Source organism: Stegodyphus dumicola, chromosome X2 (genome assembly GCF_044657685.1).
Source record: "Stegodyphus dumicola isolate Sdum_Otavi_A_Nest chromosome X2, ASM4465768v1".
NCBI lineage: Eukaryota > Metazoa > Arthropoda > Arachnida > Araneae > Eresidae > Stegodyphus > Stegodyphus dumicola.
In genome coordinates, this window is record NC_140781.1 from 105,743,645 (window position 1) to 105,760,824 (window position 17,180).

Genomic DNA, 17,180 nt, shown 5'->3' on the forward strand with positions numbered 1-17,180 from the left:
TTAGCACATTAAGGTTTGAAAGCATATTAAGCTAAATTAAGAGTATTTGCTGTGAAGTGCACCAATCTATATTAATATTAAAAGTTTATCAAGCAAAGCAGTAATAACAATTTTAAAAAAACCAATTTTGGTCTAGAAAACATCTTGCGCAATATGGTGCAAAATAAGTAAAATATAAAAATTGTAGTAAGCTCGCCTAAAAGTTACCAAGAGCTGCTGCTCCAAAAGGTTTAACACGTTTTCAAAAAATTAATACACATATTAATATTAAAAGTTTAATTTAAGAACAACTGGTATTTTTACCAGTCTTTTTAAGTAAAATGAAGTTAATGGAATGAAAAATAAATAGAAACAGGTTTGGATTTCATTTGAAAGAAATGGGTAGCAGTGCACTGATGAAAATGTTAAAGAGGCTAAAATTCAAAATCCTCCCCCCCCAAAAAAAAATACCATAAGTATATCTGACCCCACATTCAAGTATATTTTATTTTAACTTTCTTTTAAAGCATAGTTTCAGCTGAGAGAAAACTAGGGCACTGGAGAGTGTTACCAGGTTGAAAAGCAAATGGAGGGCATTAAGACAGTGCCTGGGAACTTGGCAATGATTTATTTGAAGAGCAAATTCACCAGTATTGCAAGCAAAGGCATACAAGCTGATGCGTGCTCTGAATCAAATCTGTAAGAAGCAGGGATACATTTAGGATTGTCTTCTTTATGCTGCTTAAGCAGCCAAGAAGAATAATTCCAGCTCCCCGCAGATCAAGCTGCCCCAAGGAACTAGCTTCTACAAATATTCAGATAGACTCAGTGGAACATCTGACTACCTCATCTCGGATCTTGCGCCTTATTAACAGTGTCTAGTCTTTACGTAGGTTACGCCAACCCAATTTACAACATATTTCTGCCAACTTTCTCTGATTCTTAAAATTTCTCACGATTTTTCAGTAGTTTGGCTTACTTATTTGCATCAAAAGAAATAATTTTGTGCATCTGAAAGCACTTCATGTTTCTCTATATTCATACCTGCCAACTTTTACGAATTTTTCGTAATTTTTACGAAAATGTGTTTGTCTTTACGATTTTACGATTTTTTTTCCTTTTTCAAGTGTTTTTAGTGATTTTTGTCGAAATTTAAAAATTTTTCGCCAATTTAGCGATTTTCGCCAATTGCATCGTGTTTTACCACCAACTACCGACTACTTCGAATCCAGTAACCTGCGGGTTCTCCCAACTCGCCGCTTAACCAGCCAATCCAATGCGCTGAACTTGTTTCTCCCACTCTTTTCTTTGTGGGCGCCAGATTATTTTTTTCGCGTTCGCTTCAGCAGCATGGAAATTACTCAGCTCAGACTCAGCGAGCGTGGATTGTCGCATTCTGTTTGTTTTTTGTTTGCACGTGCTACGAATTTTCTTAATACGTCGTTGTTACGAAATGAGTTAAAAAAAAAATGTATTCTCAATATTTTCGGCCTGCCTACAAAGCCGAATTTCTAACAATTAAAGAATCATTCAATGGAAATAACTATGAATTTCCAAAGAATTTTTGGCTAAAGCCAAAAAATGCACTCTAAATTAATTGCAATAATTTTTTTGTGTAACATTAAGCTCTTGTTTTATGTTTCCTAATAAATTTTTTAGTTACTACTTAATTGAGATTTACTAATGTAAGTACAATTTTCTTTTTTCTATTTTTACAAATTGTTATTTTGTTAATATCAAAGCATGATACTAATTTTTTGTGTTCTTCTGAATTTGGGGGAGAAATCTTCTGAATTTTTATCTTTAGAGGTTGGCAGGTATGCTGTATTACATTATTGGTAAACCAAAGTTGTTTCATCAGTTACAGATTGTGGCATGCTTTTGCTTTGTCAGTGGAAGGGGTAGAGTAGACTTTAAGGTACAACTTGTACTATGGCGAAGTTGTTGTTTGATTTATCGCCAAGTTGTTGTTTGATTTATGGTAGCCTGAGTAGTTGAATGTTATGGAAACCCTATTGTGATGTAATCAGGTGCATGATTCTGGGAAATTTTGAATGGTGCGATGTTTTGTAAGCATTTCTGTGGTGTGTGTTGCTTTGATTCTTTAGACGGTAGAATGGCCGAGTGTAGTAAGATTAATTTGATGTTTCTGTACGATTTGGAGCGAAAGGGGAAAAGAGCTTTAATTGACTGGCGTGTAAATGAAGGTTTACCGAGTAGCCATTATAAGTGTCCTGTGTGTAGGAAGGATATGCGTCTAGTCGAACGTAAAAAACGTTTCGATGGATTTGAATGGGTTTGTAGGAAGAAAGGTTCAGATGGTCACTATGTGAAGCGTTCGATCAGAAAGAGTACCTGGTTTGAAAAAAGTCATTTGAGTATGATTGATATTTTGATTTTTACGTGGATCTGGGTGTACGAAGCGAATTCGAAAATCATGGTAAGTGAATATTTGCTTTTGGTAGTGCTTAAATGTATAACATGTTTTTCTTTTTTTATGTTATTTTATTGTTTGGTTTAAAATGTATTTTATTGAGATTATGTATTTTTTGTTTGCCTATATTGTAGAATTGGGTGCTCCTTTGACTTTTTAAGTGAAAAATATATCAATGTGTACATGGACAAAGTAAAGGGAGTGCGCAATACAGGTTTGTGCAATTCTGGGATTTTTTTTTAAAGTGAAAATAGGTCGACGTGTACATGGATAAAGTTAAAAGAGTGCGCAATGCCATTTTTGTGCAACTCAGGGATTTTTTTTTAAGTGAAATTAGGTCGACGTGTACATGGATAAAGTCAAAAGGAGTGCACAATTCTGGGATTTTTTTTTAAGTGAAAATAAGTTGATGTGTACATCAATACCGAGTTTGTGCAATTATTTTGTCTGGTTATTTTGGCTTTGTGTAGCGGTGATTTTTGGCTCAAAAATCGCCACTTCGCAAGCCAAAATAATGAGTCACAGAATTGTACAAAATCGGTATCCGTGTGCCGCCAAGTTTCGCCAAGGGGTACCCTAAACTATACTTTTACCAGTAGAAGCACGTGTATCCAAAAACGTCTTGTTCCATTAATCCATTGAGCATCGAATGCCACTGCATCTCATCTGGCGTATATTAGCCAACGAGCACAAAGCAAGATTGAAGTTGTTATTTTGTTCATCTTACCGCGAGTGGTGTGAGTGCATCTGCTTTCAAGAAATAGTTTAAGAACTGAACGATCTTTTGTTTTAGTTGTATATGCAAAGGTAAAATATTCATGAACTTTTTAAAAATTGTACACAGGTGACTTTCTTTGTATTATTTACTCGAGGAAATGCAATACATTTGCAATGTGTACAGTTTGTCATTGCGATTCTTCAATTTTGTATGGTGGAATGGCCAATGTTTTCAAGCATGTGCATAAACAAAAACACAATGACATGAGTTCTTTTGCCCGCCCCGCAAAGAATTGAATTTTTCTATAGAAACAAAGGAGCAAAAAGGTTTTATTGCAGAAATTTCTGTTGTCTGCCTTTTTATTGGAGCACAACCTACCACTGAATGCATCAGATGATGCTGTAGCTTTATTTTGAAAATTGTTTCCCAATAGTGAAATCACTAAGAAATACTCAAATGCATGTTCCAAAATGGCTGCAGTTGTTAAAGAAATGAATATGAAAAATAAAGCTTCAGTTACTGATTCCATTAAAACAGTTCCATTCTGCCTCTGTATGTATGGGAGCAATTCAAAACAGTATTCAATCTTTCTTTCTTTTTTTTTTTTTTTTTTTTTTTGTTAATCCAGTGTCTTCAGAAGTTGAGTATATTTTACTTTCTGTGTGCTCTTTAGAAGGATGTTTGACAGGTTTTAATATAGCACACATAATTATGAAAACTTTTAAAAGAAAATGCAATTCCTCTGCGATAATTGCTTAGGACTTGGTGGCGATAATGCACCAGTAATGCTAGGCTTAAAGACTGGTGTTGCAGCTACTTTAAAAATGGAAAATTCAGATTTCCAAATTATGAAGTGCATCTGTTACCTTAAATTTGGCAGCTGAAAAAAGGGCTGCTTCTTTGCCAGTAAGTATGGAGAAACACATTGTTGGTATTTATTAGTATCTTGAAAGGAGTTCTAAATGGAATGAAAAATTGAAACAATTCCAACAGCTGTGTAATACTGATTTAAGAAAATTTTTGAAACATATATGCACATGCTGGCTATCTTTAAACAAGTGTTTAACATTCTCGACCAATGGAACCCACTTCTTGCATTTTTTAAAGACGTAAGTGTTTCTAGAGTTAAGACTGTGAGACTGTTGAAAGCTGTAAAATGCCTAAAGTAAATGAAGATGTAATTACTACTGCCACTGTTAAAAATAGGTTTCAGAAAAATAATTTCTGCACTGGTGAGCAATTTAATTCACAGTTCTCAAAACAATATTTCAAAATATAAGTGTGAAGCTGATGCAAATTTCTTGCAAAATCAAAAAAAAAAAAAAAAAAAAAAATTGCCCAACAAGGGTAACATGGTTAGAGTAGATTGAAGGGTGCCTCTTGTACAGTAGAATTCCAGAAATCTGCAAAGCTTGGGATCAGAGGTTGTGCGGATTTCAGGATAGAAAAGATAAATCAAAATATTCAGACTAAAAGTGCAAAATAAAATAAATAAGGCGTATTAGATACATTTAATTAAGTTATTATATGCATTAAATTATTATTACATATATAAATTAATTATATTATTAATTGTATTATATATATACACACAGCATAGAGGTTTGCCGACTTCGTCTCACCTCATGCAAAGATTTCTGTGTTAGAATCTCTGTTGCTGTAAAATTTCAACAGCTTTTCTTTATTTTTCCATATATTTTCCTTTATCATACACAATCGTATCATAATTCCATACGATTCTGCCATAAACCGAGAAGTAGCACCTGTCTCCATCTTTTTGCACTTTTTGCATTACTGTCAATGCAACGTGTTTACGTTTTTCAACGTTGCAAGCAGTAAAATCATGAGTTCGTTTCTAATCTGTAATTGTATTAAAAAGGGCTGAAATGTAAAATATCCTTAATTTATTCACAAAATATCACAAATATAAAAAAAAAAAGGCAACACTAAATAATCTCGTGAAGTAACAAAGTTCAGAAAATACAACAACGTGAGTCATGAACTTGAAAGAAAAGTTGATTGAATCGTCTGCTTTCTTACCTAGATGCAGATTAGAGGGGAAAAAGCTTTTATCATGATGTGAATAATTTGGTATTTCCTTTATGACTCATTATTATTCGTTAGTTAAGACGTCATTATTCGGTAAGTATTTTTTCTTTGATAATTCGTACTCAATGTTGCAGTTTCCAGAACCCATAAACTGAATGTTTATATTTTGAGAGGCAACGCAGATTTCATGAGTTGCCGGATTTCAGGTCAGCGGATTTTTGGTCTTTGACTGCATTATCATGAAGTTGCTGTTTCATTTATGGTAACCTGAGTAGTTGAATGTTATAGAAAACCTATTATGACGTAATCGATTGCATGTTGTTGCTATAAATTTGAATGACGGGGTAAAAGATTTGTAAGGGCTTGTGGTGTGTGTTGGTTAGGAAGTACATTGCTTGTTTTTGTGGCTTAGACGGTAGAATGGCTGAATGTTGTAAGATTAATGCAAATAGCTGAGGATGATGGTTCACGATTTTGCAGCTGAGGGTTCATTTGTGCTTTTGCAGCTGAGGATGATTATTCGGTAAAACCATCGAAACTAGTCCTGTGAAAAATATAATGCTGATTTTTGTTGTTTGACGTCTAAATTAATATTTGTTCAACGTGTTATTGTATCTTAATCCACTTACCTTATTTAGAAATTTATCTGTCTTCAGTCTGTGGCACACAGAATTCCTTAACAGCATCCAAAAACTTCCTAAAATTATCTGAACTCGAATCCGTATATCGGCGATGCCACATAAATTCACAAAAATATCATACGTAGTTTTGGACTGTCCGGAAGATGGCTACTAAGTAAGCCTTTATTTGCACACTAGTCAATTAATGCACTTTTCCCCTTTCGTTCCAAATTGTACAGAAACTTCAAATTAATCATACTACATCCAGCCATTCTACCATCTAAACAATGAAACAAGCAATGTACTTCCTAACAACACACACCACAAAAGCCCTTACAAAACATCCCATGATTTAAAATTTACCTGAATAATGCAAACAATTGTGTCATAATAGGGTTTCCATAACATTCAACTACTTAGGTTACCATAAATGAAACAAAAAATTCGAGATAATACAAGGGGTACCCTAAAGTCAACTCTAACCATATATTTTTACCGGCAACATTTTCTGATTACTGTTAAGTTTATCTTGTGAAGAATGGATATTTGTGTTTTAATCTTTGGACCTTAACAAAAGTTTTTTCCTTTTTGTACAATTCATTTGATGTTCTTAATACGGTTATACAAAGCTGAATTCCATTAATTCATGTTTTGCAATCAATGATTTATGATCTATGTAAAGACATTTTATCAAAGTTTGTAAAATCAATTGTTGTTTTGTTTCTAATTCTATGTATGATGTAATTTATGGTGAAATAGAAAATCAGAAGAAAGATGAAGATTTGGTACTAGAGGATGCAACTAACAAAGTAGTGGAAGAACAAAAATAAGTTTAATTTCCACGTTAGAACCTATTTCTACCATGTATGTGATTACATACTATGTAAATTTCCAGTCAACTATGAAATGATTTTACATGAAAAAGTTGTAGATGTTTCTCCTCTAGCAAATGCATGTTTTTCTGATATAAGATCTTTTTTGAACAGATTTCCACTTTACCTTCATTTAGTATGAAGGACGATGATGCAACTGATAAATCACAGTTGCAGTTTACAATTAGAGAACTTGAATAACGTTATAAAACCAGCTAGGATCGATGCCCAGTAGAGTTTAATTGGAAAACTGAAAGGTGCTGATGGAATTTTAAAGTATAATGAACTTTTTAGAATAATGTTGGAAATTCTGACCATTCCCCAAAGTAATGCAAAATGGAGAGGATTTTGGGTATTGTTGCAAAAACAAGGACCAAATTTAGATCTAATATTAGTATAAAACATTAGAAAGGCTTTTATTAGCAAAAGCAGGCCTACATGGCAATTACTGTGAACAAATTATGAAGTTTCTTAATGCAATTTTTTTATTAAAGATGCAAGTGTTAAAATTATTATTATTATTTTACATGTAAGTGTTTTTCTACTGTTCGCATTTGCAACTTAGTAAATATTTAAAGTTAATTCATTATTAAAAAATATATATTTATCAATTAAAAAAATTTTGTTAAGAAAAATTTTTAAAAAAATTTCTTTAAAAAAAAAAAAGCTCCTGATTTTTTAGTGTCCTAGGTTGGCAAGTAAGCCATTGCAGCAGTATCTCGCCACAGCTGGCAAAATCATGCCATAATTCAGTGCATGTGTAGTATCGGTATTGGTAAGAATGTCTTACATTTTGTGCTTCACCAATAATCCATATTAATGCATTAAGTGGTTTTAGAAAATTATTTTTTGTAACTGTCTATAAATATGTTGAAAAGTTAATTTATTTAAACTGTGCCAAATTTTGTATTTCAAGATGGCCGACTGTAAGGAGAAATATTGGCAGTACAGTACTGAGTATTTGAAATACAGATTTACACACTTTCCTACAAGCTAATAATTACCTTTGTGTTTAATTTGCTAAAAAGTTTTTTTTCAAATGAAGCTATTTAGCCTTCTCATCTACAAGAGCATTTGAATAAAATGCATGCTGAAAAACAAGACAGGTTTATCATATTTTCAAGGACAGGAAAAGAATTATTTAAAACGGCAACTGAATCAAACTTTTGCATTGCCTTTTAAACAAGAAGATAATTGACTGGGACCCTTAAATAATGTTTCATTCTTAATTACAGAAGAGGCAAAACCACACATAACTGACACAGAATTAATCTTGCCCATAGTCAGAGAGATAATAAAAACTATTTTTCATCATAAGATACTGTCCGATCTCATCAGAGAAATCCATCTGAGTAATAATTCAATGCAAAAAAGAGTAGATTAAATAGCTAAAGATGCTGAAATATCATTATGCTTGCAAATTTTCCATTCAACTTGATGAAACAAATCTACCAAATAACGAAGCATTATTACAGTCAAAAGTCGTAAATTCAGACACCCATAATCCGGACCTCAAAGCTACAAACTTTCTGCGCATGCGTAGCGTTAAAACGTTTACATATGTGCGTTTAATGTATAACGGACGGTATAAGCTAAGCTAAAATTATCTAATTCAGTTAATGTTGCAGATTGCGTTTTCCTTAATCTTCGAACTGGATCCTGCTTATTATTTTTTGCAGACTGCTAGAGCAATTTTATAAAAGTAAGCTTGAACTTTCGATTATATCAAATAGAATTTCCGATATATGTAAAGGATCTAAAGCGAAAGTATGTTTCGAAATCCGAAATCTGTTTATCAATTTCACGCTGCTCGGCGGGTGGAACGCTGCTGCGCGCAATGAATTGGAAGTTGATCTGTCAGCACTATCCTTATCTTCAAGGCAGATGTTTTTATTTTATTTGGCTTATAATTTTTTACTAAATGTAGTATTTCATCTCGATGTACTTAGTCTTTGATATAATTTAAAACAAGTTCCTCGTCATTATAATTTGCTTCCGATAGTGAAGAAAGTAACAGAGGTTATTGAAAACGAAAAAATTTCGATTGACAAATTAGTCGGTATTCTCGACACAGCAATTAGAGGACTTGAACAGCGGAACTTTGTAACTGAACAAGAAATTATGTCTTTTTAATAGAATTAAAGAGAAAGTATTATCACATGAAACGAAGCAACTTAAACAACTTACATTGAAAGAAATGTTTAATAAAGTAAACAAATATTAAGCTTTTTCTTTTTGTAAATTTTGATACCCTTTAGATCATAATTGTTCTTTATTTCATAAATTACGGTTTTATATTTTTAATTTTGTAATTTCTGCATGCCATCTTACCAGATTTAAGCTGATGATCTATGATCCGGAAAAATTGATAATCCGGAATTGCCGAAGTCCCGACGAGTCCGGATTAACAACTTTTGACTGTATTATGCATTTGTTTCATAAAAGAAAAAGCTCGTAAGAGGTTATTATTTGCTAAAAATTTGGAAACTGTTACAAAGAATCAGTATTTAATGAACAAATGAAGAATTTTCCTTTTTAAAGAAAAAATTCCTTTTTGTAATATTTTGTTCTGTATGAAGGACTGTAATAAGAGTTCATCTGCATTTGGTTGCTAATTCATTGGCTCTCAAACAGTATTTTTCTGAATTTTTTTTTTTCAGTCTATTTGACTCTGTACTGAACTCCTTGAAAACGGAGATAAAAAACTCCATGAAACCTAATTACATCCGAAAACATTGCTTATTTGTTAGAGCTGTTATAATATTTAGTGAAGTCAACTTACAATTGCAAGGCGATCAGTTGAATTTAATTAAAGTGAAAAAGTCATAGCTCTAGTAGAATCATCTTCTGTCAAAAATAAATCCAGATAGAGATGAATAAAGCCACTTTCCCACATTATCAGCTATCTCTGCAGAACAGGAAGATTTACTTACATACTTTCAAGTCAGTTCTTCATACTGATTTTGTGGAGCTGTACCAAGACATTTAAAACACGAATATACTAAGTTGTGTTTTAGATCCTTTCCCAAATGCAAATTCAGAAAAATCATCAAATGTAGAAGAACTTCTAGAACTCATTAATGAAAAACTAAAAGTATAATTTAGAAATGGATACCAAGAAGTCAGCTTCAAAAATCAATACAAGCTCTTTATGGTGGATTGTGCGGAAGATTACGAAAATTTGTATTTGCTTTTCCTTAACTGTATTTGGCTACACATGGGTTCATTACATTAGCTAATTTACTATTTAAGAAAAGAAACTGCTCATTACTGGATGTGAAAATTTGTGACTGATGTTACCAAAACTGAAAGTTCACATTAACAGATTACACCTGCGATACGACTAAACGTCACAGTTGTGGTGCCGTGCGCTACGATATAACAAGCGGTAAAGTGTCTCATTTACGCCGCTCTGCGTCTGCGAGTGCAATCCAGAGCTGTAACTCGAGAAATAAACAATCTAGTTGTTAGACGATGTTTGCACCACGTTATTTTCATTTTTTCGATAAATGCCTATGGACATGCGACATGCGACGGAGGACGTGGGCACCACCCCTCTACCAATACGGTTAATCGGTATAGCGCCACGTCCACCTTTATCTAGATAACCATACGTGTTCATTGTGCTAAAATACTAATATATAAACATACATACAAATTTGGTACTTCATACAGTGGCGTTAAAGCTAATTAATGTTAGACACTGTATAATACATTGCCATGTTACAACGTGTATGCAAAAGCATGGATACGATAGCATATATACATAACGTGTGTACTCATATGTTGAGTACACTATGACCCTTTGAAGCATTATCATTAGATTACAGAAGACATGTACATACTGAAATATTAGGTGCTCAATGTTATGCTGGAATAAGTAATTAGTACAGTGAATTAAAAGTTAGACCCTAGATTAGTACTGTGTAGTACAGTGTCTTTGGTGCAATTAATTTTAGAGTGGGGCTCTAGTTAGTTCTTTGCGATACGGTGCCGTGTTACAGGATAAAATGTGCAGATGCATAGTTACATTATCATATATACAGAACATAAATTCATATACATATATACAGACACATTAGGTACATGATTATTCCGTGCGTAATAGATGTATATTAACTATACAGTGCCAAGATATGTGATAACACTAGTAGATACATGGGTACAATTACATATAAACAAAGACATACACAATTACATATAGACAAAAGCGTATATACGCTTATATTTTGGTACACAATAGTCATTGGTGACATAAACATTTCGTACTTACTTCATATACTGAAACTCTAGATCCATAAAATAATGTTATAACTAGTAATAGGTGCTTATTTAATTTCATAATAGGACACTACGTTGATATTTTGCCTTACTGTGTCACGTTACATAGAAATGTATGCGGGTGCATGGGTACAGCTTCCTATTTACAATGCTTATATCATTCGATTTCATAATCAATAGGTACATGGCACATTTATATACATGAGCAGATGGTACATTGTAGAGTGCCGATGAGGATAAGTGATGCAATTAATTTTATAGTATTTTAAAAATAATGCATTTATACGCAATTATAGGGTGCATAATTGTCATTGGGTACTTATACAATAGGCGCATACTACATATACATATTCATATATTAGTTTCTTAATACAATGCTAGGGCAAGTAATTGGTGCTGTTATTTTTACATGTTACATGATGCTGTAGGCGATTGGATGGATAAACTAATATATATACTAATATACATATACACAACTTTCAGGCACATAATAATCACTAGATTCTCAGACATTAGGTACATGGTATACATATACATATATAAACAGATAGTTCAAAATACAGTGCTATGGAAAGTAATAAATGCAGTTAATTTTATAGTAAAATTCTAGTTTAACACTATGCGAAACGGCTTCATGTTACACAGTGTTAAATACTGACGCATGAATACAGTAATATTTCTACTTGTTAATACTATATATATAAAAATATACAAATATTTTTAGGTGCATACTTAACATAGGATACATAATTATTAGATGCACTATGCATATACGTACATAATACATAAGATTAGTACAATGCTGGAACAATTCATTGGTGCTGTTAGTTTTAGTGTAAGATCCTAGTTTAACGCTATGTGGTACAGTGCCATACTACAGGATGATATGCGCGGAGCCATGGATGCAGTTATATACATACTAAAACACGTATACACAATTATTAGGCACGCAGTAATCATTGGATTTATAAGCATTATATACATGGTACATATACAGACGATACATAATATATAAACAAATATATATATAATAATAATGCTATAGAAGTTAGTTAATGCAATGGGGTTTTTAGAATTAAGACTTTAGATTAACACTATGCGGTAAAGTGTCATGTTGCGTGATGTTATATTCGGATGCATGGTTACATTATCATATATACGAGGATATATATTCATATTATTAGGCACATAGTAATCATTGGGCTCACAATCTTAATGCCTTAGTCTCGTGGACTTGAAAGTACGTAATAAGGTTCAAATGGTGCTATTAATTTGATGATGCTAAATAATATTAATACAATAATGCAGCAATGATTAATACAGTTAATGATCAATACAGTAACATTTATACTAGAACATATATATACAAGTACAAGGCGCATAATTGCATTGAGTATAGAAGCATTGGGTGCATTATACATATACATACATAAAACATAACTACATGGTGATGGTACTTAAGATACATTTATAAACAGGTACAGATGGTCCTTATTTACATATTGCGGTACAGATAATAGACATAATTCGTTTGGTTGGCATAATGCAAATTGATTAAATAGTTTATTCTTGCTATATTACTAGGAGTGTTGGACACTCCTTACGATAATTCACAGTTATTTTGTGGTGTTGGTAGTTGGTGCTAGACACAGAATTACTATTCGTCTATATGGCTAAGTATGGCAAAGGTCTGTGTTAAGATCGGCCAGTTTATCCATTAAAAGCCCTATTTTTCTAACCAAGTGCCTCTGTTTTATCAAAAACTTACAGAAAGCTTGTCGATTGGTCGACGGAAGGTTGATGTGTAGCCCTTCTGTAAGGGGACAGGAGGTTAGATAATGCTCCGGAGAGCCAGTCTGTCCACAGGCGCACTGGCTAGTGTTACTTATCCCGCATTTGTTAAAGTACTCGGGAAATGGTCCGTGACCCGTAATGTATCTTACCAATTGCATGTTTGCAAAATTTTTGGTAGTGTCCACGTAGCTGACATGGTAATAAGTCCGTCGGCCGGTATCGCTGTTATCCCATGTCTGCTGCCATTTCCCGATTGCCTTTAAGCGCAATGTTCTTTTCAGGTAAGACACTGGCCATGGGATGTTGATTTGTTGAGATGTTGCTCCTGTGGCAGCTTCTTTGGCTAGATGGTCAGCCAACTCATTGCCGTGGTGGCCGGCATGCGCTTTGATCCATTCAAGTCTTGTATGGAGTTGGGAATTTTTTCGCAGATCTTCCTGTATTCCCTGAATAATATCGGAGGGGTGGTCAGGGTTTCCTATTGCGTATAGCGAAGAACGACTGTCTGTCTTTATTGTAGCGTTGCGGGAGTGGTGGGATTGCAGGTAGCGGATTGCTTGCGCAATTGCCACTGCTTCTCCCTGAAAAACGCTATTAAATTGCCTTAGTTGACCCTTCCATTGATCTATGACTGTATCTTGCAGCATGACCACATAGGCACTTCCCACGTTTTCGTCTATCTTCGACCCGTCAGTGAAGATGGTAATCTGTGCTGGACGGTGGGCCGTAGTTGGATTGGTAATTATGCTTATTCCGGTGCCTTTGGCTGCTGGATGGATTTTCAGAGGGCAGCATTTAGCTTCATAGTCCTCTGGATTAAAATATTCTTCCTCAAAGGTGACAGGTCTTTTAAGCTGCAGGACGATTTGTCTTGCTGCCTCCTCTTCGACACGGATGTGTAGGGGAAGAAGGCCAGCCAGCACGTTGATCGCGTCTGAAGACGTCGTGCGGTAGGCTCTAGTGATACCCAATGCAAAAGGTCTTTGAATGGTAGAAAGGTGTTTAATTTTCCTGCTTTGCATTGGGTGAGCCCATACTGCTGCTGCATAAGTGACTATCTTTTCCACCACTGTGGTGAAGAGGACCTTCTGAATATGAGGATTGAGGCCCCATTTGTGGCCATGAAATAATCGCATTTGCTTCGCTATTGTCACTGTTCTTATTTTGATGTCCTGGATGTGTGGTATCCAGGTCATCTTGTGGTAGAACGTAAGGCCCAGATATTTTAGTTGATTGACTATTTGTATCCTCTGATTGTTGATCTTAATGGTTGGTCTTCTTGAAAGAGAACCTCCCTTTTTAGGTATTAATAACACTTTGGATTTGTGCTCTGCAATTTTCAGTTTAAGGTTGTCACATAGGGCATAGAATTGTTGGCACACTTCGTTACAGTGAGTCTCTAATTCTCTTCGGGTTCGACCTTTCACTATTAGCGCTGCGTCGTCTGCGTAGGCGTAGATCTTTGTGTGCGCTGGCCATGTAGCTGTTAAAACTTCGTTGAAAGTTAGATTCCACAGGTGTGGACCAGCGCACGACCCTTGTGGATAGCCTCTCGTCTGCTCCTGCTCTATTATGCCTGAGTTGTGAACTGCTAGTAGTCTTCTATCCTGTAGATAGTTGCTTAGCATCTTATACAGGTTGCTCGGACATTTTGCCTTCCGCAGAGCCTGTTTGATAGCCGGCCACTATAATGTATCAAAAGCGTTTTTGAGATCTATGCTTATCATGGCAGTATGGTCGCCGCTATGTCGATTCTCTAAAATTGCTTCTCTAATGTTGAAGAGTAGGTGGACTGTAGAAGTGCCCGTCCTAAACCCGTATTGTCTCGGACTTAAGAATCCTTGCGTGTGTAAATGGTACCGTAGCCTGTTCATGATAATCCTTTCTAGTACCTTACCCATTGCCGATAAGAGACAGATAGGACGAAAGGATGTGGCCTCGGCTGGGTTCCGGTTCTTTTTCAGAAATAAAATAACTTGCCCTATCTTGTATGGTTTTGGGAATATACCTGCTGCCAGAAGCTTGTTGAAATAGTCAACAAAGAATTTAGGGTGAGCTTTGATCGTTGCTTTGGTGATAGCATAGTCCATCCCATCGGGCCCAGGGGCTTTCTTGCGCGGCAGAGTTGCAAGAACTTTTTGAAGTTCATTAATTGTAATATCCGGGTCTGTTGGGGTGTCCAGTGTGGTTGTTACTGTCCTGAGAAGAGCTTGTTCTGTTGTGTCCTGCTGTACATCATCTTTGCAGAAAACTGCGTTTAGGAGCGTACGTAGGGTGTCTGCGTAGGGTTACGTAGGGTTAGGAGCGTACGTAGGCTTCATTTTCTTCGTAAACGTTGTTAATTTTCGATCAGGAAGGTTATAGCGTTTGATCTTGGACACGGAGGTGGTCTGCGATATAGAGAAGGTAATGAACTTGTGATCACTGAGGCTCTCTTCCTCTTCGACTTTCCAGTCCTGCAAAAGAGGTGCTACGCGCAGAGTGGTCAGGGTGAAGTCTGGCCATCCCTGCGCAAAGACCCTGTCGAAGGATGGTGGTGCATCTGCTGTATTCTGGACTATTAGATTACTTGAGGATATGAAGTCCTCTAGTTCTTTTCCTTTCGGGTCTGTAGTTCGATATCCCCAGGCCGTATTATGTGAATTGTAATCGGCTGCGAAGATCATATTTGGGATTTTAAATCTATGTATGACACTTTGGATGAATCTTGTCGTCGGGCCAATATCCGCTGTTGGAGGAGAATAGATCGACGCTAAGATAACAGAGAAGGATTGTACTTCTACGAGCACTGCTACATGATCTTGATCGAGTGAGATAGATGTTGGAGACCAGTCTGGATTACAGCTTATTATTATAGCTCTTGGTGGATGGTCGTAATTGGAACTTTGAAAAACTGTCCATTGCAATGGAAAACCTGCTGCCGCGCCATCGCGGGTATATGGCTCTTGACCTATGATAAAGTCTATTTTATTATCAATTGCGAATTGAACTGTCTGAGCGACCGCAGCCCTGGCTCGCTGCATATTCATTTGTAAAAATCTTATGGGTTCTTCGTTTGAGTTAAACACTGTATTTATCTGAACGTTTTGCGCTTGTTGACTTTCGCAATTACGTGGTGTGTTGTTATTAATATTGGGTGATGCTGCGGATGTAGGCAGCTGCTCGATGGTATTCTACGCATTCAGTTGCGTAGGCTGGGTGCCTACAGTCGTGCATGGTTCCATGTCTATCGTTTGCGTCACGGCAGTTAATACATTCTGGTAGTTCTGCTTTGCAGTTTTTGACATTGTGCGGTCCGGCGCAGTAGGCACAGAAGTTCTTCTTGCATGTGCATTTATTCTGGGTATGTCCGAGCTGCTGGCACTTGTAGCAGCGACGGATGCCCAGGTACTCTGTGATTGCATGTGCGTGCCAGCCTGTGAAAATTCGTCTTGCCCTAAGAACTGCCGGAAGGATGGACGGTTGGCACTCCAAAACCCATTTGACTCGCTTTGGGTTCCGTTCTCGGAGTCTGAAGAGCGCTTTGATGCCTGTGGATGGGATTTCTGCTGTTGCAGCGATTTCCCCGATGAGTTCCTCGGGCATGATGTTGTCCGGGACGCTATGAACTGTGCAGCGTGGCTTTCTTCTTTGCCGTCTTTGCAGATCAATCTCAAGGTTGGCATTTTGTAATTTCTCTTCTAATTGATCTATGTCTTTAGTTGATTTGCAAAAGACCTCTAACTCTCCTTTCGATGTTGAGGAGATATGCTCCACCGCAATTTGTAGGCTGCTAATCGGGGCTTTTTCTTGGAGCTCCTTCCTGAGTTGTGCTTCTCTCTTCTTACCAGTAGGCTTTATTATTAAACTAGGCCTCTGTGTTAGTTTCACTACTTCTGCAAAAGAGCGTGGGGGTGGCTCCTGTATAACTGCTGATGTTGCTGCGTAAGAAACTGATGCACTCAGTGCAGGAAGATCGTTCGAGGTTGTAGAAATCTGTGCGCGTACTGCTTCGCAACAGACGAAGGTGGATGTGTTGACCCCAATTTCAATTGTCTTAGGCTTCAGTGTGTATTCCGGGCCATAGTGTTCACATCGCTCGCGGTTGGAGACAAAAGCATCTCGACGTGCATGGTACGTCTTTTTAGTGCAAGTGGTTAAAACTGCCGGCCTTGACCATATTATTAATTTTTTTATTTTGTTTTGATTGTCTGCATATTTAAAAAAATTTTACTGCTTTTAATGAATTATTTTTTTTAATATTGACTTTGTGATTCTTAATAGATGGATAGGCAGGTAAAATATAGATAATATACAATATTTTAACATTTGGTAAAATTAATTATTGTGGAAGAGGGAGTTGTCAGAATTTTTTTTTATTGTGAAGGGTCAAGGAAAGTTTGGGAACCTTTGCTGTAAAGAAACATAAGTATTCCAATAGAAATGGATGAAAA

The 17,180-nt window shown here is 35.8% G+C and overlaps 1 protein-coding gene across 1 annotated transcript; it reads right to left on the minus strand.

The window, feature by feature from the left end:
* Positions 1-4,623: 4,623 nt before the first annotated feature.
* Positions 4,624-14,375, minus strand: LOC146992868 (uncharacterized). Its single transcript, XM_085808817.1, has 2 exons — positions 5,172-14,375; positions 4,624-5,012 (listed from the first exon to the last, which is right to left on the minus strand). Exon 1 carries the CDS (start codon positions 14,373-14,375, stop codon positions 12,627-12,629), a length of 1,749 nt encoding a protein of 582 aa, XP_085664943.1. The 3' UTR covers positions 4,624-5,012; positions 5,172-12,626.
* Between the last annotated feature and the right edge of the window lie 2,805 nt (positions 14,376-17,180).

What these genes read in the sequence shown, in the direction of transcription:
- LOC146992868 (XM_085808817.1), bottom strand. Translation starts at nt 14,375, where the DNA reads ATGCTAAGCAACTATCTACAGGATAGAAGACTACTAGCAGTTCACAAC.